We start from the raw sequence: 25,664 nt of genomic DNA, 5'->3' as shown, positions 1-25,664 counted from the left end.
AACTTGACATCTCATTGGAATGGTGTGAAATGGAAGACATTAAGGGACTCCAGAATGCCATACAAAACCCAAAGAGGCAAAAATGTGGCTGGAAAGGCACCTTCCATATAAGATGAGCCCAACAATGCTGTATGTGTTATTCCTACTGCAGTACACAAAATTTCTGGTCTCCAGATTGTCATTCAAGATATTCATGTTCCTATACATTAATGCATGTGCTATTTTTTGTTCTTATTTTAATGTTATGACTGGTATAGAATGTAGGCACCATTGTGAAAGATGGATTATAATTTGAACATGTTAGCTGCCACACTACATTTGATGACATTTGAATGAAACAGGGTTTTTTCTTATTTCCTATTTTGTTGTGTATATGTATTGATAATTAACCATAAATGAGGCAAAATGTTAATATTCAGGGGTTAAAGGCAGACCTTGATTTTCACGGCACAGAACATCTAGTGAGAACGCTTCCTTTTAAAATACCCATGGGCAATTTGACCAAGAATGGATCACGGCTGCTCAGCACTGCTCTGCACGTGTAGTATGAACTGGCGTTTGCCTCCCAACTGATTTACCAATTTGTGACATTGGAAGAAAAAGTGTGTACATTTGTAATATGTTATAACTGTTATATTAGTTTTGAAGTGATATGCTTGTAAAATTTGGTTTTGATTAAGAAGTGTGCTACCACGAGTAATTATGGTACTTTCATACTGCTTAACCTTAAAGGGTTTACAATCAATTACAATCAATCAATACTGATCTGCATTTAGGGCAGTCGCCCAGGTGGCAGATTCCCCATCTGTTGTTTTCCTAGCCTTCTCCTAAATGATTTCAAAGAAATTGGAAATTTATTGGACATCTCCCGTGGTAAGTTATTCCAATCCCTAACTCCCCTTCCTATAAATGAATATTTACCCCAATTTGTCCTCTTGAATTCCAACTTTATCTTCATATTGTGATCTTTCCTACTTTTAAAGATGCCACTCAAACTTATTCGTCTACTGATGTCCTTCCACGCCATCTCTCCGCTGACAGCTCGGAACATATCAGTCTAGCAGCTCGTCTTCTTTCTCCCAATTCTTTCCAGCCCAAACTTCGCAACATTTCTGTAATGCTACTCTTTTGTCGGAAATCACCCAGAACAAATCAAGATGCTTTTCTTTGGATGTTTTCCAGTTCTTGAATCAGGTAATCCTGTTGAGGGTCCCATACTCTAGTTGGGGTCTTACCAGAGACTTACATGCCCTCTCCTTTACATCCTTACTACAACCCCTAAACACCCTCATAACCATGTGCAGAGATCTTTACCCTTTATTTACAATCCCATTTATGTGATTACCCCAATGAAGATCTTTCCTTATATTAACACCTAGATACTTACAATGATCTCCAAAAGGAACCTTTACCCCATCAACACAGTAATTAAAAATGAGAGAACTTTTCCTATTTGTGAAACTGACAACCTGACTTTTAACCCCGTTTATCATCATACCATTGCCTGCTGTCCATCTCACAACATTATTGAGGTCACTTTGCAGTTGCTCACAATCTTGTAACTTATTTATTTATTACTCTATAGAGAAGGCGTGCGGCTGTGAGCTTGCATCTGGGAGATAGTAGGTTCGAATCCCACTATCGGCAGCCCTGAAAATGGTTTTCCGTGGTTTCCCATTTTCACACCAGGCAAATGCTGGGGCTGTACCTTAATTAAGGCCATGGCCGCTTCCTTCCAACTCCTAGGCCTTTCCTGCCCCATCGTCGCCATAAGACCTATCTGTGTCGGTGCGACGTAAAGCCCCTAGCAAAAAAAAAAAAAAAACTCTATAGAGAATAACATCATCTGCAAAAAGCCTTATCTCTGATTCCACTTCTTTACTCATATCATTTATATATATAAGAAAACATAAAGGTCCAATAATACTGCCTTGAGGAATTCCCCTCTTAAATATTACAGGGTCAGATAAAGCTTCACCTACTCTAATTCTCTGAGATCTATTTTCTAGAAATATAACAACCCATTCAGTCACTCCTTTGTCTAGTCTAATTGCACTCATTTTTGCCAGTAGTCTCCCATGATCCACCCTATCAAATGCTTTAGACAGGTCAATCGCGATACAGTCCATTTGACCTCTATTATGTTATTTTTGAGGCTTTTCTTTATTTTTTATGTTCATAAGAATAGTTTGTAAATAAATAACATACAGCTATGTTCCAGTAAGTATATAATATAATTTCGTGTGGCTAACTTATTTCTAGCCGAGTGCAGCCCTTGTAAGGCAGACCCTCCGACGAGGCTGGGCGGCATCTGCCATGTGTAGGTAACTGCATGTTATTGTGGTGGAGGATAGTGTTATGTGTGGTGTGTGAGTTGCAGGGATGTTGGGGACAGCACAAACACCCAGCACCCGGGCCATTGGAATTAACCATTGAAGGTTAAAATCCCCGACCCGGCCAGGAATCGAACCCGGGACCCTCTGCACTGAAGGCCAGTACGCTGACCATTCAGCCAACGAGTTCCAGTAAGTAACATACATCATTGTTCAACTGATATTCGCTTTAAAACTACATCGATGTTGAAACGTTCAATTATAGACAGCTAATTAAGAGTTAATATGTATTGTGATGATGTAACATGCCAGTTTCCTTGATATAAGGACTAAATTATTGTTTATTTTTATTATTGTATGTTTTTGCCTCTACTGTAAAAGATGGAAAATGTGCCATACAGCGTTGTTCGGTGGAGTACTTCAATTATTTAAGAAAAGACTAGGTAAATAACAGATAGGGAATCTACCACCTGGCGACTGCCCTAAATGCAGACCAGTGGTGATTGATTGATTGACTGATTGATTGATTGATTGACTGATTGATTGATTGATTGATTGATTGATTGATTGATTGATTGATTGATTGACACAGATGCCATCCAGTATTTGATTTACATTTTCCATGTCCCACATTCCTTGGTATTTATACCTACAGTAGAGCACTAACCATTCGCAATATTTGGAAGGGCAGGTAGGCGCGCATTACATTTTCTTCCCTATGATGCATGTGTTATCTCCATTATTTTGTGTAGCTACTGTTCTCAAGCAGTTGTGTGCAGTGTAAATACGAGTGCTGGTACCTGTACTCCTGATTCATCGATCAATCATCATTGATCTACATTTAGGATCTTCGTCTAGGTGGCAGATTCCCCATCAATTGTTTACGTAGTCTTGTCTTAAATGGTTTCAAAAAACTTGGACATTTGTTGAAAAATTGATAAATTACTCCAATCCCTAATTGCTCTTTCTATAAATGAATTTTGCCCCACTCTGTCCTTTTGTATTCCAACTTTATCTTTTTATTATGATCTTTTGTACATTCGTCTACTAATGTCTTCCATGCCATCTCTCGACTGACAGCTTGGAATATGCCGCTTATTCAAGAAGTTTCAGATGATGAGGTAGAACAGGTATAAAGCAGGATTGGAGAGGAGATTGAGAAAATACTGATGAAGGAACCCATCTATAACCTAGGGGACTTTAATGCGAAAGTAGGCTGCACCAAGAATGACCCCTCATCTTTGAGATATTGTAGGTCAATTTGGACTTTGTGAAAGAAATGAAAGGGGAGATTGTCTGCTGCAGTTTGCCACATACCATAACCTGGTGATTACAAATGTGCTGTTCCAACACCAGCCACACCGACTATAGACTTGGACTAGTCCCAACAAAAACCATAAAAACCAGATCGACTTTGTACTGGTGAGAAGGAGGTGGAGAACATTTGTCATGAACACCAAAGCCAAACTGGTGGCAGAGTGTGGCTTAGATCACAAACTTCTCATTGCTACCTGCACGCTCAAACTCCACACCACCAAAAGGTCGAAGTGGATGGCAAAGGTCTGTGCCTTGAACCCAGCAGATCTCCAACTACACATCCAAAGCGTGGCAGTACCTCACGTGACTGAAGACACCAATGAGTTGTGGAAGCAGGTCAGAAGCTGGATCGAAGAGGCAACTAAGAAATGTGATCTGATTCCAGTCACGAAGAGACAGCCCTGGATGACGAATGATACGCTGACACTGGTTGAGGAAAGAAGAATGCTCAGGTCTGAATGGGAAGTCCATGAAAACAATGAAATTAGGCTGAGGGAGCTGAACATAGGAATTAAGGCGGGGTCCAATAGACACAAGAATTCCCACATCAGAAACATCTGTCAAGAATTGGAACACCTTGCTGACTAGCATGTATCCATCCTGAGAGCTCTACAGAAAAGTGAAGTACCTGTCCAGGGAGTTCAGAGCATCAGCCCAAGTTACCTGTGATGCAAATTGGGAGAAGAAAATGGATTCTGAAAGCATAGTCAAAGTGTGAATGTGTTACTGCAAGAAACTTTATCAGGATGATACAGCACGAGCCACAAGAAACCAAAATACTCCAGCAGAAGAGAGAGAGCCAGCATTCATGAAATCAGAGGTGGAAAATGCAATAAGACATCTTCAGTGGAACAAGTCATCTGGAGTGGACGGCATTATGGCAGAAACTATCAAAGCAATGTGAGAAGCTGGAGCAGACATGTTGTTGGACCAGTGCAGAAAAGTCTGGGAGATGGGAAAGTGGCCAGACGAATGGTGCCAGTCGATCTTCACCCCCAACTACAAGAAGGGAGCACCCACTGATTGCAAGACTACCGCATTGTGGCCTTGATACCGCACGCCAGCAAGGTCTTCCTCCACATTGTCAATGAGAGGCTCGAGAATTTCCTGCTACCACAGATCACAAAGGAACAGCGAGGCTTTGTCCTAGGGAAGGCCACAAGAGAACAGATCTTGAATATACGTCAGATTATCGAAAAAAAAAAAGCCAGGGAATTAAACACTGCGATGTTTCTGTGCTTCATCGACTTCAAGAAACCCTTCGACAGAGTGCAATGGAATGCTTTCTGGGATATACTGTGGGATGTGGGAACTCCAGAACACCTCATCAATCTAGTCAAGGCGCTTTATGGTAACAACAGGTCACATGTTCGCATCAACGATGCTCTATCAGAACTATTCAAAATCAAAGCTGGCATTACAAGAGAGTGCATCCTATCACCTCCGCTCTATAACATCTACTCAGAGCACATTACGGGGAAGGTGCTGGAAGATGGGGAAGAGGCATTCGAGTAGGAGGAAAGACGATCAGCAACTTGAGGTATGCAGGTGATACCCTCATCATAGCATCGAGCACCAGGGAGATGGAGATTATCATGGGGAGTGTGGAATGCAGATCCACGTTGGCAAGACAAAGGTCATGATCATGAACCGGGCTAACAACAACTTACCACACCTAAGACAAATAGGAGGCTTTGAGGTGGTGAGCACATTCATTTATCTCGGTGCCCTAATAACGAACAGTGGGGGCTGCTCGGATGAGAACAGGAGGCGCCTTGCAATGGCGCGCAATGTGACGGCAAAGATGACAAAAATCTGGAAAGACTGGGCCATCACTAACGACACCAAACTCAGGCTGGTAAATACTCTGGTTTTCCCCATTGCCACATACGCAGCTGAAACCTAGACAATTTGAAAAGCTGACAGGAAGAAGATTGAAACACTGGAAATGCGGGTGTACTAAGAGTATCCTGGACCTGGCATTGGGCAAATGCTTCTGTCCTAGAAGAGCTCAAAATCAACGGCAAGCTCATGAAGAAGATTAGCCAGGTCTATTTGTGATACTTTGGCCATATATCAAGGAGAACTGTACATATAGAAAAGCTGATCGTGGAGGGAACAAGGACCCAAGGAAGAGCTTCAGCAAGGTGGATTGACCAGGTGAAGGAGTTGGTTGGGAGGTCTTGAGATCAAGTGACACATCTAGTGCAGGATAGAAGAGCATAGCAAAAACCCTGCAACAGCACGACATGCCACCACACCCTGTGAAGGGTACGTGAACAGGAGAGAGAGATTTTTGAGGACTGGTGCTAGTTAAGGATGCCAGCTCTCTGGCCTAGGGGTAGAATGCCTGTCTCTTACCTGACGGCCCTGGGTTTGATTCACAGTCAGATTAGGGATTTTTACTTGGATCTTAGGGCTGGTTTCAGCTCCACTCAAACTAATGAGAACAATTGATGAGCTATCTGACAGTGAGATTCTGGCCCTGGACTAGAAAGCCAAGAACAACAACCGAAAGGATTGGTCACACTGACTACATGTCATCTTGCAATCTGCCAGTCTTCAGGCTAAGCAGTGGTCGTTTGCTGGGCTAGGGCCTCTGAGGACTATAGTGCCATCAGGTTTTTCTGGTGGCAGTCATAGAGGATTGACATTGTAGATAAAAAACAATGTAAGTGAAATATTTTCAATTCTAAGTATGTAAAATTGGTTATTGTACAATACCTCATACATCATATTGCAAAACAGTGCAAAGGAAAAGGAAATTCACCATTTTGGATTGAAACTTAACACACTGCAGACCAGGTGTCCTTCACAACATTCACTACCCGTGTGGAGTGTAAGCACAGAAATAAACTGTCAGAACTTGATTAACTTTTGAAGGACTACTGTATTTTTTCTGGAGGCCTTCCTGAGTAGCCCTAGTACTCTTCTCTGTTGTGATAATATGAACAGCAGAAATCTTTCAGACACTAATTCTTCACCTGCTGCACACACACACACACAAAAAAACACCCTTAATTTAATTTCTCTGTTAGTGACATTAGTCCATTTCAGTGTTAGGGGACGTGTTATGAGAATGTGACTGAATTCTGCTGATAGTGTAAGTTTATCTAGCTAAGCTACATACTAAAAAATATCATCGCCAAACAGAGGTCCTGCTACTTGACCTACGTTTTCAGGTTCATTAGGTCATACCTTTATACCAGGAATACCTTCAAAATTTTCTAGCCTACGTGCACTATTATGCATAACCCAGTTGTCAGAAAACAATAAACTGTTCATATTATTCACACTATTTACACTCATAACACAGTCATCAGATTTTTTTGGTACCATGGCAGTTCCATGCCGTGAAGATAAGGCTGTATCCTCATCATCACTTGAAACATATCTGCTACAAGATATTTCTTCATCAAACTCTATAAAGGCTCAGCTCAAATAGTTAGAAATCACCTCTATAGTACTGCATATGGGAAGGATTAATCCCAGAAAACTCTTCATGGTTACACATACATTCAATATTCAAGTATTATGGTATACTTTGTCAGATCTAGGTAGCCTATCATTGTAAGAAGCACAAATAAATAAAAACAGCACATAACTCATGAATAATTTCATCTCTGTTTAAAATACGCCTGATCTTTGGGTGCTGCCATGTTGCTGATGACATGGCTCTCTAAACTTTGTAAACATGTTGTCAGGAAATCCAAAGAAAAACTATAAGATGATTGAAAGGAAATGCGACTATCGACTGTTCAAAACCATCCACAACCCATGACTTTCCTAAAACATAGCACTAAAATTCAGTCTGCAGCTAACACAAGATAACTCGGGACCCGTCTGCAATGCTTGGCCAGGCAAACACGAGTTTTCTTAGTTCTGTCTGCACATTGTGAAAAGAAATGGATTAAATGTAAAGCACTTGAAGCAAAATAGGCATTAACCATTATTTTTAACATGAAGGCCTTGGCTTAATCATATTCATTTCATCACTCACATACAATCTAAATGTGAAAATTTTATAAAATATAGTAATTAAGATGTACCTCTCTCCTGTTCCCAGAGCCATGGTTACGATGCCCTCTGCTGAAGCCTGCATCCATGGAGCGGGTTTTGAGACTGGACATGGGCTCGTGGTGAGGAGGTGGCTCTGGTGGACAGGGTCGATTTAGAAAACTTCTGCCGCTGGGGTCACTTCCGGGTGGCTCTAGGCTGCGATAAAATGGTTCAGGCAGGGTATCTGCCTTTCCTCGTGGTGTCTGAGCTGGACTGGGATGCAGTATTTCAGAATATTCATCATCGTCTTCCTCCACAGGAGATGGAGGAAGAGGAGGAAATTCATGCTGCAAGACATCAACTGTAATCTTGAAGTTATCTTTCAAATGAACTCCATCAACTTCCTCAGGAGGTGCTTCTGCATCAGTCTCCACAACAGGCACAACCTGAACCTGACTGATCTCAGTGGCAGTGAGCCATGGATCATCACAATTCTCTTCCCTGGCCATCTCTTGCTTCACAGGTAGGCAGCTAGATCCTTTATGATCCAAACCATTTGTAAGTCTTTCCTTGCTCAAATGATTTGTAATCCTTTTCATACTAAAATCTGGATTTTCTTTGACATGCAGTATAACACCATGATTAAGGGAATTGTTCTTTTCTGGTGATACATCTGATGATAACACACCATTTTCCTCATGAGTCTTATGAAGATCATTGTGTTTGTTCTGCAAACTCTGTAAGTGTTCTTTTTCAAGCTGTTCAATGAGCTTTTCCTCTTCAGTGACACTAAGGTCAATGACTTGACAAGGTGAATTCTGAAAATCCTCCAAATTGGAACAAACATGTAAATCTTCTTCCTCTTCCATGGTCACAGCCAGTTCATGAAGACGGGATAACCTGTGAACATCAGGTTTAGAACGATACTGTGCATCGTCATGCTGACGAGTGCAAAATTGAGTCTCATCTGATGACAGAGAGGGAAGCGACACAACCCGAACAAGACCAGGTGGGGTGGGAGGTTTGAAATCAGGTGGGGCATCATCTAATCCTTCAAGCAAACCTTCTTTGAGTAACGACTTGATATTATCAAAAGTGGAGCTGCAACGTTTAAGGTCATTGAACTTTGGTTGCTGTGTACTGTGCTGTTGTGGCGATATATCGTTAGAAGGTATTAAGCCTGTTACAGGTTTCCGTTCCTTTTTGCGGCCTTTACGAATCACATAAGTGCCATTGGGAGTTGCCTGGGATAAAGCAGAAGGGAGGATGTTACTATCGTCCAGTTCATTAGTTGCGGATGAGTCATAATACGAATCACTGAATGGAGATGGTGCTTCGTCTTCAGTGCTTACAGGAGGGTCAGGCCATTCTTCTTGATCTCGAAGTCTGTGTATGGAACTGGTACCTGGAAATTAAAATATACAAGTCTAAGTTTGGAAATCAATGTAAAAGTTCTACAGAGCAGTCAGTATACAGTTAAAATATTTCAAACATTTAATAACAATAATGATAAATAATAAACAAAAAGTATTTATCTAAAAACGTAATAATACAACACTACAACACAGTAGTCAAACCGGAATGCATTTATGCAAATGAACGTCTAGTACTAAATTACAACCCGAATAAATTAGAAGTACTGGAAACAAAAATTATATGGAAAATATTCAGTCTGCTAAGAACTACAGAACTCTGGAAATCAAGAAATAATGATGAAATATTATACTTGAACATAGAATACATAAGAGATACAGTGCGGAAGAGGCGATTTATATTTTTTAAGACATTTATACAGAATGGATGACAACAGGTTAATCAAACAGATTTTCAAATATCTTTGGAACAATAAGTCAACAACAACCTAGATTCATGAAGTCAAGAAATATTTGAAAAAAAACAAAAACAAACATAAGGGAAGTAGAAGCAACAGAGAGAGGGATTTTTAGAAAGAAACTATTAAAAATGGAAGGATTCCAAGGTGGGGACAGAAAGAAAACAGGCACAAAATGGTTCGAGGAGAGGAAAAGGAGGCATAATGAGCAGATGAAGGAATATTGTAGGAAGAAGAAGGAACAACAAAGGTTGAAGCAATGAAATTGTCACATGGTCCCTAGAAGAAGCTAACAGAGAAATAAAGATGATTAGGGTTTGGAATTTATGACCGAAAGAAAAACAGAATATGCAAACAAATATGCCCTAAAAACTAGCTAAATATGCCCTAAAACTAGCTAAATATGAACTAAAATACGATAAAATATAACGTATGAATTTTAGGAATGGGTAGCAAGTATCAAAATTACTACTAACATTAAATCTCTTAACCCTTTACTGCATACTGTTGCCTTCAGGCAACATATAACTTTTCACCTGTATTAATGGATACAGATTGTGGACAGAGGTAGTTTTACGGCACACCTTCAACTTTACAGTCAATTGAACACATATACCAATGACGCCTTTTTTTTTTTTTACATAATATACAGTATGACAAAACAACCCTACAACCAAAGGTACTCATTCCACCCCGTCAACATCCACGCGTACCAACCACCGTTTATTTTACCACAGGCTTCAGGAGAGTACCTCTGGCTCAACCTCAAAGACATTACCGACCTACGGTCGTGCAAGTATACTTGCGCCTTGCAATACGTACCCATGGCCAGTAGGCAGTAATGTTCGGTCTTTGAATGTTATAAGCTTAGCGTAAAATCGTGAAAAATCGTATATATACCATATTATGGCAATCCACATCACATACGAGTGTTAAGCTATTAGCCCCAGTTAAGAATTGCAGGTAGATCTAAAACATTGAACATTAAAGCTTGAAATGTTCTTCACCAAAGGAAAACGAAAAATAATTCATGCAGTAAAAGGTTAAGTAATAAAACGTGATCAGCGATAATACACCAGACACATTTAATCAAACAAACTGACAAGACAGCTACAGTACATTAAAACTTTCAATATTAATTCAGTATCATAGTCTTGAGGTGCAGTTCTCGCTCAGTTTTCTTAAATAACTCCAAAAAAATGACATATTAGCATGCTTTATGGTACCTGTCAGCGTAAGTAAGAAGACACTGCCTAACAGAAATTTTATTGAGGCCAATCTGTTGAAATTCATTGGTAATCAGAGGGGAAGGGAGCTATAACTGGACGCTTCAAGGAAGTACTGAGCGAGAGAAAAGATATAATTAACTTGTTTGCTAATTGCTTCTGAGCTTAATATATCTACTGGAGTGACATCCTATTGAAAGGCGGAAACACACTATCACGTTCCACGAGCTCACGTGTATGTGTCGCAATCTAACTTGTCCAGAAAGATGTGCTAAAAGACGTCCATACAACAGCTCTTTCAAGGCATCAGGTCTTCTAAACCAACTACATGTCTGTTCCGGGAAAAGAAAGAAAAATGTATCTACTACAATATTTGGAAATCCTGTGTATGAAAATCGACACAGATGACACGTACCATGCTAATGACTCCTTGCTTTAGATAAAAATGCTGAAATTATAATCAACTATGATCTTATAACATTAATGTGAGCAAATTATGACCAAAAAACAAAAAAACAAAAAAATATGCATTTATGTGCAACATAAAATTGCTTTAAACAGGGTCAGAGACCCATCATTCACACTTATTTTTCAGATTTCGGGCAAAATGAGCTCAGGAAAGAAATATGACTTTTCCTTAACTTCCGAATTTGATGATGATGATGATGATGATGATGATGATTTTGTGTGGCTACTGTTAGTCTGGTGCAACCCTTGTAATAATAATAATGTTATTTGATTTACGTCCCACTAACTACTTTTACGGTCTTCGGAGACGCCGAGGTGCCGGAATTTAGTCCCGCAGGAGTTCTTTAACGTGCCTGTAAATCTACCGACATGAGGCTGTCGTATTTGAGCACCTTCAAATACCACCGGACTGAGCCAGGATCCTGCCAAGTTGGGGTTAGAAGGCCAGCGCCTTAACCGTCTGAGCCACTCAGCCCGGCGCAACCCTTGTAAGGCAGACCCTATGATGAGGATAGGCGGCATCTGCCATGTATGGAAAACTACTTGTTGGTGTGGTGGAGGATAGTGCTATGTATGGTGTATAAGTTTCAGCAATGTACGAAACAGCACAAACACCCAGTACCTGAGTCAAGGGAATCAACTCATTGGCATATACTCATCGCTCCCAGCTGTACAATAGTGAATGGGACACAAAGTGTAAACATGGTTCGCAGCCATGTGAGAGCGTAAGCTTGACTATATCTGAACACGTATTTCAAGTGTTTTGCAAAGAGATGCCATGTTATATACCATTCAAACAACGAAGAACTACATTTCTCACTTGCATGGTTTACAAAAGAACTGTAATACGAGAATAATAATAATAATAATAATAATAATAATAATAATAATAATAATAATAATAATAATAATAATAATAATAATAATAATAATAATAACTGCATCCTTGAAAATGTGATACAAGAATGGTGCAAACAGAAACTGGTCCTCAAAATTCACCGTCCAATCACTTTAGGCAGAGGAAAACTAGCGATAGATTGCCAAGCATTTGCGGATGACCTAATCGGATTGAACACCTGAAAGAAACTGCGGAAAAAGTCAGCCTTCAGATATCTTTTGAAAAGACAGAATACATGTCCTACAACAAACAAGCACCAAAATTCATGGAGACAAAATATGACATACCGTAATTAAACAAGTACATATTACAATTTAAGTATCTTGGTGAAACAATTCAGAAAAATTGGCTCAAAACTAAAGCCAATGATATTAGATGCCAAAAGATGGAAACTGCATATTGAGTTTTTCAAAATATCTATAACGAAAAATGTATCTCTAAACACATAAAACTATGACATTACAATACAGTCATGAAACCAGAATGTCTTTATGGATCAGAGATGCTCATTTTGAACAGCAAAGCAGACACTGAAAACATTGAGAAAAAGGAACACAAAGTCATAAGAAAAATTCTAGGCACAAAACTCACTGACAGTTAATACCCACTTAGAGGTAGACAGGAACTCAAACAATACACAAATACGGTATTCACAGTGACATTAGAAAACAGAGGCTGAGATTCTATGGACATATTAAAAGAATGCATCCAGACAGACTTACCAAATAAATAGTTGAATTCTTGAAAACAGGAATAAAACTTAAACAGACACAATGAAATGGAATGGCAAAATCAAAACTGATTTGAAACAGGTAGGAATTACACCAGCATATGTCCAAAACAGGGTAATCTTCAGATCTATATTCACAAATGGCAAGTTCAACACGAAGAAAGACCAAAGAAGAAGACTGGAACAACCTGGTCTGAAGACAGAAAGAAAGCCTACAGTAAAAGAATGAAAGAAATATGGGCACAAAAGAAGGCAAATGCACGCCTCTAAGTACTTTGTGTAGTGTTAATGGGCTTATTCGCATATATATAATAATAACAACAATAATACTAAATGGAGAACTAAAAATAAAACACCTATTGGCTAGCCAGTTGGACTCATTGCCAATGAGAGAGTAACAGTTTTCAAACACCTCACATTCTATGCTAGAGTGAAGACAAAGGAGAACTTCATTAAGATAAGTTCATGATTTCAAGTTCCTAAGTATTTAGACAGAAATAAACATAAATATTTTTACATTTTTAAATATTTGAGTGTGATTCATACAATGTGATGATGTTCTCTTAAGAACAAAACACGTCATTCTATTTTAATTATGTTTTCTTTTTCAGGTAGTTTATAAATGTATTACTCAAAGTTAGTTTCAGCAGACCGAAGAACATAACAGTTATAAATTAACTCAGTCAAAACTGAAGAGAGATGGCTTCAGATATCACCCCAAAAAAAAAAAAAAAATTGTTCATTTAACTCGACTAGTTCAAGTTCTATTGAACCTTGAGTGTGAATCCTTGCTGCATCTGTTTCCATCCAAGGCCATTAACAGTAATCATGTTACGTAGACAGGCATTGTTATCAAGCAGTAATATTTCTGAAATTCTAAAAAGAAGTGAGAGTAGAAGCGAGTCTAATGTTGGCTTCTGAAGAATCCTTAATGTAGTGGTGACAGTGACAGAAGGAGATCTGAAAAAAAGAGACAGTAAAAGAGAAAATTCTGAAGAGTGATGAATGTGATCTTGTGCGGCCAGGTGGAAATGGGTGGAAGGAGTGACAAACCACATAAATTTTCATTTTCTGGGATTAGTGATATAGCTCCACTATTACTCAGGCAACTCTGTGGCCCATGAATGACCCTTATTTAGCCTATATGGATGCGATAAATATTCCGTGTCTTTGCAGATCTCCGACTGTTTCGGAATTTTCCACCCTTTGAAAACCTACTGAAATTATTGAAAATTAGACGGTTAGATGTAGGAGTGGAGGCAAGGGAGAGGGAGGAGCCTGTACCATGCCCCACATTTGCTTGGGGTTTAGTGTTTCGTTTTTTTTTTTAAAGTACTTGGTGTTAACATTGGTACTACAAGGTGTAGCACTAGCTCAGTAATGTTCCCAACTACAAATTTATTCATCATCATCATCATCATCGTTTTATGTATTAGTCCTATAGAATAACTGTTACGATCAATACAAAAGATTTGAATTTTCGCTCCATCTCTTCCTAGGGTGTCCCAAGAGATCTTTTCCCACTGGGACAGTAGTTTATGACGGCTTTAGGGATCCTGCTTCTGTCCATCCTGTTTAGGTGTTCTAGCCAATTTCTCTGGTATTCAAAAATGTATTCCAATACAGGGTCTGTTTTTAAGATCATTCAGCACTTCTGTGTTTCTTTTGTGTTCCCACTTAGTGACTCCTGCTGTTCGCCGCATGTATTTTTATTTCAGCTGTAGTTATTCTTCTCTCGTTGCATTTCCTCAGGGTCCATGCTTCACTTCCAAAGCAAAGTACAGGTCTGGCCAAGGTTTTGTAGAGTCTTATGCGAGTGTGTTTTTGAACTAATGATGGTCTAGAAACTTCATTTATGATTCCCATACATCTGTTGAATTTGGAGATTTTTTCGAGTATGCCCAGTTCTTCAAAGAAAGACAGTTTGTAGCTGAGGTATTTAAAATCATTTACTCTTTCCAAAATGTTATTATTTAAGCAGATCTTTCTTCTTACTAGTTCCTTGCCACAGAAAGCCATTATCTTAGTTTTCTCGGAGGATATTTCCATTGAGTACTTTTCTGAGACTAGGTTTAGGTTATACATTGAACGTTGTAAATCATCTTCTGAGGTGGTGACCAGCACTAAGTCATCTGCAAATAATATTGTGTCCAGCTGTAGATTTCTGTTAATGCGGATGGAACCATGTCTTGTTTCTCTAAATTCTCGCATGAGAGCATTCATATAGATTATGAACAGGAGAGGGGAAAGACCACAACCCTGTCTTACTCCTGTGTTTATTGTTTTCTACTCTGATAATATATCGTTGGCCTTTACAGAAATCAGGTAATGTTTGTAAAGGTTACTTACATTCTGTACTATCTGTTGCGGGCTGCGATCAGATATTAAAATATTAAGTAAGGTGTTGAGGTTTATTTTGTCAAAAGCTTTTTTGAAGTTTACAGAGGCAATGTGTGTTTCTATATTAAATTTCCTGTGTTTTTCTAGAAGGATTTTCATTGTGAAATAGCCATTGCAGCAAGATCTTCCCTTTCTGAAGCCAAATTGTTCCTCTCTCAGAATGTTTCCATAGGTTTGTATAGTTTATTTTTAATGATGTTGGCATATATTTTATAAACAGAATTTAATAAACGTATGCCTCTGAAGTTTTCACAGTTATTTTTTGTTGCCTTTCTTGAAAATGGGTAAAACTATTGCTTTATTCCAGTTTTCAGGTGGGTCTTCTCCTTTCCAAATTCTATTTAAGAACTGGGTGAATCTTTCTCAGAAAGAGTTGCATGAACATTTGAACTCCAAATTTAAACCATCATCTCCAGGTGTTTTATTGCACTTTAGTGTTGTCAGGACTGCAACTAGTTCTGCCATTGTAATGTGTTCGATGTGTGGGTCGTCTGAGTGAAGTGTCTGAATAGGTGAGACATTCTGTGACCATAAATTCTGAAAATGATTTGACCAAGTGTTGCAAAAGATAGTGTTGATTCTGAGTGTGTCTTTAGTTTCCCTATTTAAATTTTTCAAAATTTTGTAAGTCTGTGGTTGAGGTCTGGTTATGTCATTTTCTAAATGGGATACAAAATCTTCCCAGTTCCTCCTATGGTATTTGCGCACTTCTCTCTTTGCAATTGCTTGCTTTCTGTGGTATTCTATTTTATCCTCATCCTTCTTGGTACATACGTACATCCTGTAGGCCTTCTGTTTGTCTTTGATAATTTCTTTGATGTTTTCATCCCAATTTCTAAGTCCCCTGTTCCTCTGCCACTTCATTTGGTGCCAAGGTTCTCTTTGACTGCCTGTTTTAAGATGGTTGTTAGGTGTTTCCATTCCTCTTTAACATGTCCCAATGCAAGTGTCACGAAAAATGATCTACGTGCCAACAGTTGGCTTCTTTCGTTTGCTATTCTGTGGTGGTTCGTGTATTGTGTTTGTATGTTTTGTTTGATGAAGAATGGAATCTCAAGTGTTTAATACCATTGAAACAGCAAAAAAAGAAGCACAAAATGGAAAGGGAAATTGATGCTCGCATATGCAGAAAACAGCATATGACTGTTAAGATGTTAACAATTGGAGCTGACTGGGTTAATTCAGCCAGTCATTGTTGGTAGAGCCATCTAATACTAGGCTCATGAAGAAGTTGCACTTTGTAGAAAGAGGTTGTATTTGATTTTGTTGGTTTCTTCATCTTGCTGTGCCATCAAGGTTTTATTCTAATGGGACAAATTAATAGGTAGTGATCTGTTTCTAAATCTGGACCTCAAAAAACTCTTGTACCTAGAACCATCTCTGCTAGTTTGATATTGCAAATAGCATAATCTACTGTAGTATTGATCTCGTGCCTCTTGCCTCCCATGTGTATATATGGCTGTCTCTGGGATTTCTCTATAAAGAAAGGTGACAACTTATTTTTCTAAAGCACCAGACCAACTAAGAAGAAAATGATTTTGAAGAATGTCCCCAGGAATTCTGAGGACCCACTATGCAAGGTGGCAAGCATCCAAACTTCAGGTAAAGGTAATTTTTATGATATATTAATACGATTGTATGCAAAGTTTATTTTCAATGGAAAGTAAGAATTATATTAGACTCACTGAATTTATAAGAAATTAAAATGCAACAAACTACTGGCACAAAGTTTTAAAGTGTGTTGTTGACGTTATCACTCTTGCCACTAACAATTTGCCTTTGTAAGAATATAGACTGACAGATGATGTAAGTTAACAAGCAGAATTTCCAAGAAATATTACACCTCTTAGCATGCTACAATGAAGTTTTGGCAGATTTAATCCAACATCCCAAGGGTCACACAAATATTTGAGCCCTAAGATGAAAAATGAGCTGATCAGTCTTATTTCCTCACAAATAATCAATGATATAAAACAAGAAATGAGTCTGATTCTGTGGTGTAGTGGTTAGTATGATTAGCTGCCACCCGCGAAGACCCGGGTTCGATTCCCGGCTCTGCCACAAAATTTGAAAAGTGGTACAAGGACTAGAACGGGGTCCACTTAGCCTCGGGGGATCAAATGAGTAGGGGGGGGGGGGGGGTTCGACTCCTACCTTAGCCACCCTCAAAGTGGTTTTCTGTGGTTTCCCACTTCTTCTCCAGGTACCTAACTTTAGACCACGGCTGTTTCCTTCCTTCTTCCTTGTCTATCCCTTCCTCCCCAGTTGTATCCCTGACCTAATGTCTCATGTTCCAGGACACTGCCCTTGAGACGGTAGAGATGGGACCCTCACTAAGTCTGGGGGGGAGGGGGGGACCAACTCTGGAGGGTAAACGGATTAAATAAATAAAATAAAATAAGAAATGGGAACATGTCCTTTTGTATCAATGATTTTTGACACAAGACATTGGAAAAATAGATCAGCTAAGCACAATCTTTCATTATGTAACAATAAAAACAGATGAAATGAAATAGCGTATGGCTTTTAGTGCCGGGAGTGTGCGAGGACAAGTTCGGCTTGCCAGATACAGGTATTTTGATTTGACGCCCGTAGGTGACCTGTGCGTCGTGATGAGGATGAAATGATGATGAAGACGACACATACACCCAGCCCCCGTGCCAGCGAAATTAACCAATTAAGGTTAAAATTCCCAACGCTGCCGGGAATCGAACCCGGGACCCCTGTGGCCAAAGGCCAGCACGCTAATCATTTAGCCATGGAGCCGGACATAAAAACAGATGTCCAGGACAGACAAATAAAGTTACAAATAAATGAATCATTTTTTGGGTTTGTAGAAGTGGAAAATCACAGAGCTAAATCTTTAGAGAAGATAACTATCAAAATTATTGAAGAATTTACTGATATTGTAAAAATAAGAGATCAGGGTTATGATGGACCATTGAATATGAGCGGTATGTAACCAGGACTTCAAGTTAGAATAAGTGAAAGGAATTCCTCAGCCAAATATGTTCACTGCTGTGCTTATGCCCTGAATTTAGTCACAAATGATACAGTTGCTCACATAACCAAAATAAGAAACTTCTTTGAAAATGTTAAAAACTGGATGTTGTCTTTAGTTATGTACAGTATATAGATACTGAAAAAGTCTCTGTTTTTAGAAAAAACCTTAAAGAAAGCTGGTTTGTGCTACTTGATAGTCAAGTAGAAATAAAGCTCTTGATACTCCTCATAGTGGATACTTCGATGTCATGAAGACTCTGATGTGCTTCAGCTTAACTGGAAGAAGATGAAGCTAAGGCATTGCTAGATTACTTTCAACAATTTCTTGCTGTAATACTGATAGTACTGGAGAGTTTGTTACTAGATTCAACTACAGTATATCCAAATTCCTACTGAATACAGACAAAGATTTAGAACATGCCTGTAAAATTTTGTTTTCCCTAGAGGGAAAAATTATTAAATTAAGAAATGAATGGTTGACAATTAAAACTACTGCAATAAATTCTTGTGAATATGGAGAGTTGTATTCCAGTTCCTTGAAAAGTGGTCAGGATGTAAGAAGAAAATGTTTGACGGATTGCAAGCAGATGAGTCTGTTGTTGATTCAAAGAAGCGCTTTCAGGTTGAGGTATTTTTATTGCAGTTTTGATATAATAAAAACTCAATTAAATGGACATGTTGCAGCTATAAATAAAATATGCACTACTTTTCAATGCTTAAAACCTTAATTTCTCATTACTGTTGATGATGAAGAAGTTATTAATATAAGTAGAGTATTATTATTTACCATAATTCTGAATATAAATATCGAAGGTCAAGAGAAAAAGGGTAAGTTCCACGTTCGTATAAAATGTTCCCAGTAATGAGATGGTTGCTGTACAGGACATTTTTCAGACATTTCTCTTTGGTTGGGTCCACAGCTTTTGAGACTAAATCATATTATGAACTTACATAATATCTGAGGGCTTACTGTCAAATTAGTTATCAGTAGGCAAGTGGCTACTAGTTTTCCTTGTTTATAACTTAAAACAAGGCATAGCAAACTGTCTAAGTGCCAAAACTTCGGAACATAGTTTTTCACCAAAAATATTCTAAATGCCATCACCATCATTGCACCTTGCAGCTGACAAATGTGTCGCTAGATTGTGATGGATGTATGTCCCAATGCAAGTGTCACGAAAAGTGATCTATGTGCCAACAGATGGCTTCTTTCGTTTGCTATTCTGTGGTGGTTCATGTATTGTGTTTGTATGTTTTGTTTGATGAAGAATGGAATCTCAAGTGTTTAATACCATTGAAACAGAAAAAAAAAAAAGAAGCACAAAATGGAAAGGGAAATTGATGCTCGCATATGCAGAAAACAGTATATGACTGTTAAGATGTTAACAATTGGCTTTATATTGCACCAACATAAAATGGTCTTATGGCGACGATGGGATAGGAAAGGGCTAGGAGTGGAAAGAAAGTGGCCGTGGTCTTAATTAAGGTACATCCCCCGGCATTTACCTAGTGTGAAAATGGAAAACCACGGAAAACCATATTCAGGGTTACCGACAGTGGGGTTCGAACCTACTATATCCTGAATGCAAGCTCACAATTGCACACCCGTAACCACATAGCCAACTCACTCTATACTTAAAAAAAAAAAAAAAAAAGACGAAACCTGCTGCAAGACATCCATCATCTAATGAGGTAATTACACTGACTGACAGAGCAAATGCAACACCAAGAAGGAGTGGTCAGAACTTTATGCCAATTGCAGGGTAGACTGACGTCACTGAGGTATGCTCATGATGTGATATGCGCCGCTGTGCTGCGCACGTAGCGAACGATAAATGGGACATGGCGTTGGCGAATGGCCCACTTCGTACCGTGATTTCTCAGTCGACAGTCATTGTAGAACGTGTTGTCGTGTGCCACAGGACACGTGTATAGCTAAGAATGCCAGGCCGCCGTCAACGGAGGCATTTCCAGCAGACAGACGACTTTACGAGGGGTATGGTGATCGGGCTGAGAAGGGCAGGTTGGTCGCTTCGTCAAATCGCAGCCGATACCCATAGGGATGTGTCCACGGTGCAGCACCTGTGGCGAAGATGGTTGGCGCAGGGACATGTGGCACGTGCGAGGGGTCCAGGCGCAGCCCGAGTGACGTCAGCACGCGAGGATCGGCGCATCCGCCGCCAAGCGGTGGCAGCCCCGCACGCCACGTCAACCGCCATTCTTCAGCATGTGCAAGACACCCTGGCTGTTCCAATATCGACCAGAACAATTTCCCGTCGATTGGTTGAAGGAGGCCTGCACTCCCGGCGTCCGCTCAGAAGACTACCATTGACTCCACAGCATAGACGTGCACGCCTGGCATGGTGCCGGGCTAGAGCGACTTGGATGAGGAAATGGCGGAACGTCGTGTTCTCCGATGAGTCACGCTTCTGTTCTGTCAGTGATAGTCACCGCAGACGAGTGTGGCGTCGGCGTGGAGAAAGGTCAAATCCGGCAGTAACTGTGGAGCGCCCTACCACTAGACAATGCGGCATCATGGTTTGGGGCGCTATTGCGTATGATTCCACGTCACCTCTAGTGCGTATTCAAGGCACGTTAAATGCCCACCGCTACGTGCAGCATGTGCTGCGGCCGGTGGCACTCTCGTACCTTCAGGGGCTGCCCAATGCTCTGTTTCAGCAGGATAATGCCCGCCCACACACTGCTCGCATCTCCCAACAGGCTCTACGAGGTGTACAGATGCTTCCGTGGCCAGCGTACTCTCCGGATCTCTCACCAATCGAACACGTGTGGGATCTCATTGGACGCCGTTTGCAAACTCTGCCCCAGCCTCGTACGGACGACCAACTGTGGCAAATGGTTGACAGAGAATGGAGAACCATCCCTCAGGACACCATCCGCACTCTTATTGACTCTGTACCTCGACGTGTTTCTGCGTGCATCGCCGCTCGCGGTGGTCCTACATCCTACTGAGTCGATGCCGTGCGCATTGTGTAACCTGCATATCGGTTTGAAATAAACATCAATTATTCTTCCGTGCCGACTCTGTTTTTTCCCCAACTTTCATCCCTTTCGAACCACTCCTCCTTGGTGTTGCATTTGCTCTGTCAGTCAGTGTATCATCACCACTTTTACGTTATGTTATATGTAAATGTTTCATTTATCCATCTATTAATCTTAATTTTGTTCTTATTTCTCTTAGTCACATAATCATCATCTTCATTTCCTGTTTCCAGCCTCCTGGGTCGGGTTGTGAGTCAAGGACCTCCATTGCTGCCTGTCTCTCCACCACTCTTTTTCTGTTTTTAAGTACATCTTCTGGTTTTCCTCCCCTCTTCTCTATGCACTCCCATACTGAATCTGTCCATCCCTTTCGGGGTCTTTCTTGTGGTCTCTTTCCTGTTAACTTCTCTGAAAAACTTTTTTTGGCACTCTCTCTTCTCCTATTCTCATCATATGCCCATACCACTTTAGCTTTGTTGTTTCTATCCTGTCTTGCAGTATCAAGATTTCTGTCCTTTCTTCACTTCTCATTCTATCCTTTCTGGTCTTGCACCAGATACCTCTTAGGAATTTCATCTCCACTGCCTGTATTCTACTCTCCTCTCTTTTCGTTGTAGTCCACGATCCAGCTGCATAAGTTAGTATGGGTTCATAATAGGTTGAATATAATATTCTTACATTCCTTCAGGACATCTTGGTTCCACAAAATACACCTTACACTCTGGTAGAAGCTGTTTGCTTATTGTATTCTTTTCCCAATTTCCTCGGTTATCTTTCCATCTTCTATGATCACACTTCCCAAGTACTTGAAACTTTTAACCACTTCCAGAATTTTACCATTCAGTTTTATCTTTCCTCTTCCTTCTTTCCTTCCCCTTGTCATCACTATTGTTTTACTTTTCTCTGTGCTTACTTTCATCCCGAATTTTTCTATCTCTTGATTCCATATATCTACTTGCTTTTGCACTTCCGTTTCATCCTCACTCCATATCACTCTATCATCTGCAAACAACATGGCTTTTGTTGCCTGTCTTCCCAATCTCTGTTTAATGTTCTTATGAATTTCATCTATGACTATGATGAATAGTATGGGAATAATACACTTTTCTTTTGGAGACCAGTTTCAACTTTAAACTATTTTGTTTTTCCTAGTTTAGTCTTCACACTACTAACACAGTTTTTGTACATAGCTTTTTTCATTTGCACTTCCACTCTGTTAACTTGTTTTTTCCTTAATGAGTCCATACCAACTGTCTGGGCACACTGTCATAAGCTTTCTAAATATCAATAAATGTCATCACTATGTCTTTTCCAAACTCCCATCTTTCCTCTATCGTATGTCTTAATGTAAATATCAGGTCAAACATTGATCTGTCTTTCCTAAAACCATACTGTTCTTCTTCCATTTCTCCTTCTAGCTTCCTCCTCAGTCTTCCTTCCAATACTTTCTCAAAGATCTTAGCTATATGGGCAATAAGAGTGATCCCTCTGTAGTTATTACATTCCTTTTTATCACCTTTTTTAAATATTGGGATAATTAAATCCTTTCCCCACTCTTCTGGGATCTCTTTCTTCCTCCAGATTATTTTAAATAATCTATACAGCCACTGTAGCCCTACTGGTCCTGCTGCTTTATCATTTCCATAGTTACCTCATCCACTCCTGCTGCTTTACCGCTCTTCATCTTTTGTATGCTTTCTCTATTTCTAACATCGATATCTCCTTTTCTTGTTCTTCTTCTTTCCCCATTGTTTCTTCTTGCTCCTTCTCATCTACCAGTTCACTATATTTAATATTTAGCAATTCTGAGAAGTATTCCTCCCATCTTTTCAGTACGTCATCTCTTTGCATCAATATCTGCCCTGTTTCAGTTCTTACAAATTTTGTGTCTTCCCTATTTCTTCAACTATTCTTCACCAAACCATACAAAAACCATTTTACTTCCCTTTATATCCTCCTGTAAAGTTTCTGTGAAACTTTCCCAACTATTCCATTTCTCTTCTTGTACTATTTTCTTACATACCTTTTTTGACTTCTTTATATTTCTGCCAATTCTCTGTACTATTGTTGCCTATCCACTTCCTCCAAGCCATTTGTTTCTCTTTAACTGCTTCCTTTACCCTGCTGTTCCACCAAGGAGTCCCCTTTTCCTTTTTTCTCCCTGATAGTCTTCCACAGGTGTTTACTGCACACTTTACAAAGCCATTTCTGAAACATGTCCATTCCTCTTCCACCCTGTTCCCATCATCTTTGGGGATTTATTTCTTAAGATCTTCTTGAAACTTTTCCCTTATTTCTTTCTCTCTTAACTTCCATCCCTTTATTTTTCTTTCCCTTTTTTCTATTAACTTCGTTATTTTACCAAGTCTTAATTTGGCTACCACCACTTTATGGTCTCCTTCGAAATCTGCTCTTGGCATTGCTGTCACATTCTTCCAATTGTCTATGTTTCTCCTTCTCCACCAAAATACGGTTAATCATTGTCTATGTCTTTCTATCTCCCCAACCATGTCTAGTTATTTTTGCGAGTTCTTTTTTCTAAACCACGTATTGACTGCAAATAATCCATTCCTTCTACAAAAATCTATTACCAAATCTCCTTCTTCATCTTAGTTTCCCTAACTATAGGGGCCAATAATCTCTTCTTTTCCCTGTCTGTCTCTTCCAACTTGTGCATTCATGTCTCCCATTAGTATAACCTCTTTGTCTTCATTTCCATTTCTTCCAGAAACTCTTCTAAACATTTATCTGCATTCCCCGATTGGGATGCATACATCTGTATAAAATCCTTGATTCCACTCTCAAGTCCAAGTCTAACTTTAATTATCATGTCACTGATCTAGGTCTTCTCTCAATATAACATCAACACCATTTCCTCCACTTCACTACTGTATAATCTATACCCTTTCCTCAATTCTTTTTGACCTTTCCCCTTTCATTTTGTCTCACTCATTCCCATCATTGCTATGTCTTTCTTCTCCATATACTCTATCAGTTCTTCTACCTTGCCATTCAAATTCATGACAATGATGATACCGATTCTTGTGAGTCTGGTAGCCCAATTCTCACAGTTCCCCCAGAGCACCGGGAACTGTGCGTCACTTCAGGGTGACGTCCTAGCATTTTCTTAGGCCTCAATTCACTTGCACTCATTTTTTAGTCTGTTTGTACGATGGGTTCACCACTCCCAAAGGCATTTCATTACCTTCTGCCAGGTTCAAATTAGGCCGCCCCTAACACGGAGTCAGACGCATTTTGTAGCCACTCCTCTGGAGTACAGACGCTACGGGTTTGCCCCTTCCGGAATCTCCACCGTACCAAAGTCTATCTTCTCCTCTGTAGATGCCGTTGAGGTCTTCACCCATAATCCAGGGAAAGGGCCCTCCATATTTATGACCCCAGTATTTTAAAGCCGGTACTGAAATGACAATCACGTGACTGGAAATCAAAATCATCTCCTCGGAAACAAAGCTTTCTTAGGGATACTTGCAAAGGAAAAGTTTCCTTTGATTCTCAGGGTCTCATCCATTATGAGTTTATTCCAATGTAATGAAAGAACTGTACACAGATATCCTTCATCACCTCAGATACACAGTGAGAAAGAAACCTCCTGAAAATGGGAGCAAAACAACTGGTTCCTTTTGCATGACAAAGCACCTGCACATCGAACAGTTATCGTAAAAGATTTCCTTGCTAGACACAGCATAACAGCTTTAGAGCATCCACCATACTTCCCTGATCCCTCACCATCTGATTACTTTCTCTTTCCATGCCTGAAGAAACATCTGAAGTGACGGACATTCATGAATGCTGACAAAGTTACTGTCAATGCGACAAGAGCACTAAAACTGGTTTCACAAAATGGCTTCCAGGAACTTTACATACGTTGGCAAAAGTGCGTTGTTGCAAAAGGGAACTGTTTTGAAGGGGATACTGTGCATTAGTGTTTGTATGTACAGTATATTGTTCTCTGTTATCAATAAATTCCAGAAACTTTTTGAACCGAGTATGTAGAAGCAGGACATGAGCATTATGGCTGAAGAGAAAGGCCATACTGTCAACTGTCATATGTCTGCACATGTATAACTGTGGTATGAATGAAACTGGGCTATCAAGGGTGAAAATATTTTCAGAGATTACAACTTTACTGGAGATGTGACTGCCAAAAATTTGTGTAAATTCACCTTGGAGGCTTTCTCTTCTGTCACTGCCACCGAATGGGAATGGGTACTACAAGAGGTGCAGGAGTTGGAAGAGGAATACTGGAGGAATTATGGTATAATGAAAAGCACTACTGATGATATCATTATTAACACTGCTGGGGTTACAAGCGATGGAAGTGAATAGAATGAGAGTGAATTGAAGCAGAATAATACTGCCAAGTCTTTGTGATTATTGTACGCAAATCTTTTTCTTCTTCTACTGCTTTTCTCACACCTGTGGGGTCAAGGGGGTG

General features: G+C 39.7%; 1 protein-coding gene across 2 annotated transcripts in view; it reads right to left on the bottom strand.

The window, feature by feature from the left end:
• The window catches only part of LOC136877573 (uncharacterized), a 1,365,998-nt gene that overhangs the window by 424,401 nt on the left and 915,933 nt on the right, over positions 1 to 25,664 (bottom strand). For both annotated transcript variants that reach the window (XM_067151725.2, XM_067151726.2), the window contains one exon: positions 7,700 to 9,054. In XM_067151725.2, coding sequence (XP_067007826.2) covers positions 7,700 to 9,054 — 1,355 coding nt within the window. The remainder of the gene's footprint in view (positions 1 to 7,699; positions 9,055 to 25,664) is intronic.

This window comes from Anabrus simplex, chromosome 7 (genome assembly GCF_040414725.1).
Source record: "Anabrus simplex isolate iqAnaSimp1 chromosome 7, ASM4041472v1, whole genome shotgun sequence".
Lineage (NCBI taxonomy): Eukaryota > Metazoa > Arthropoda > Insecta > Orthoptera > Tettigoniidae > Anabrus > Anabrus simplex.
The sequence above is the reverse complement of the archived record's forward strand: the minus strand, read 5'-3'. Positions and strand labels throughout refer to the sequence as shown.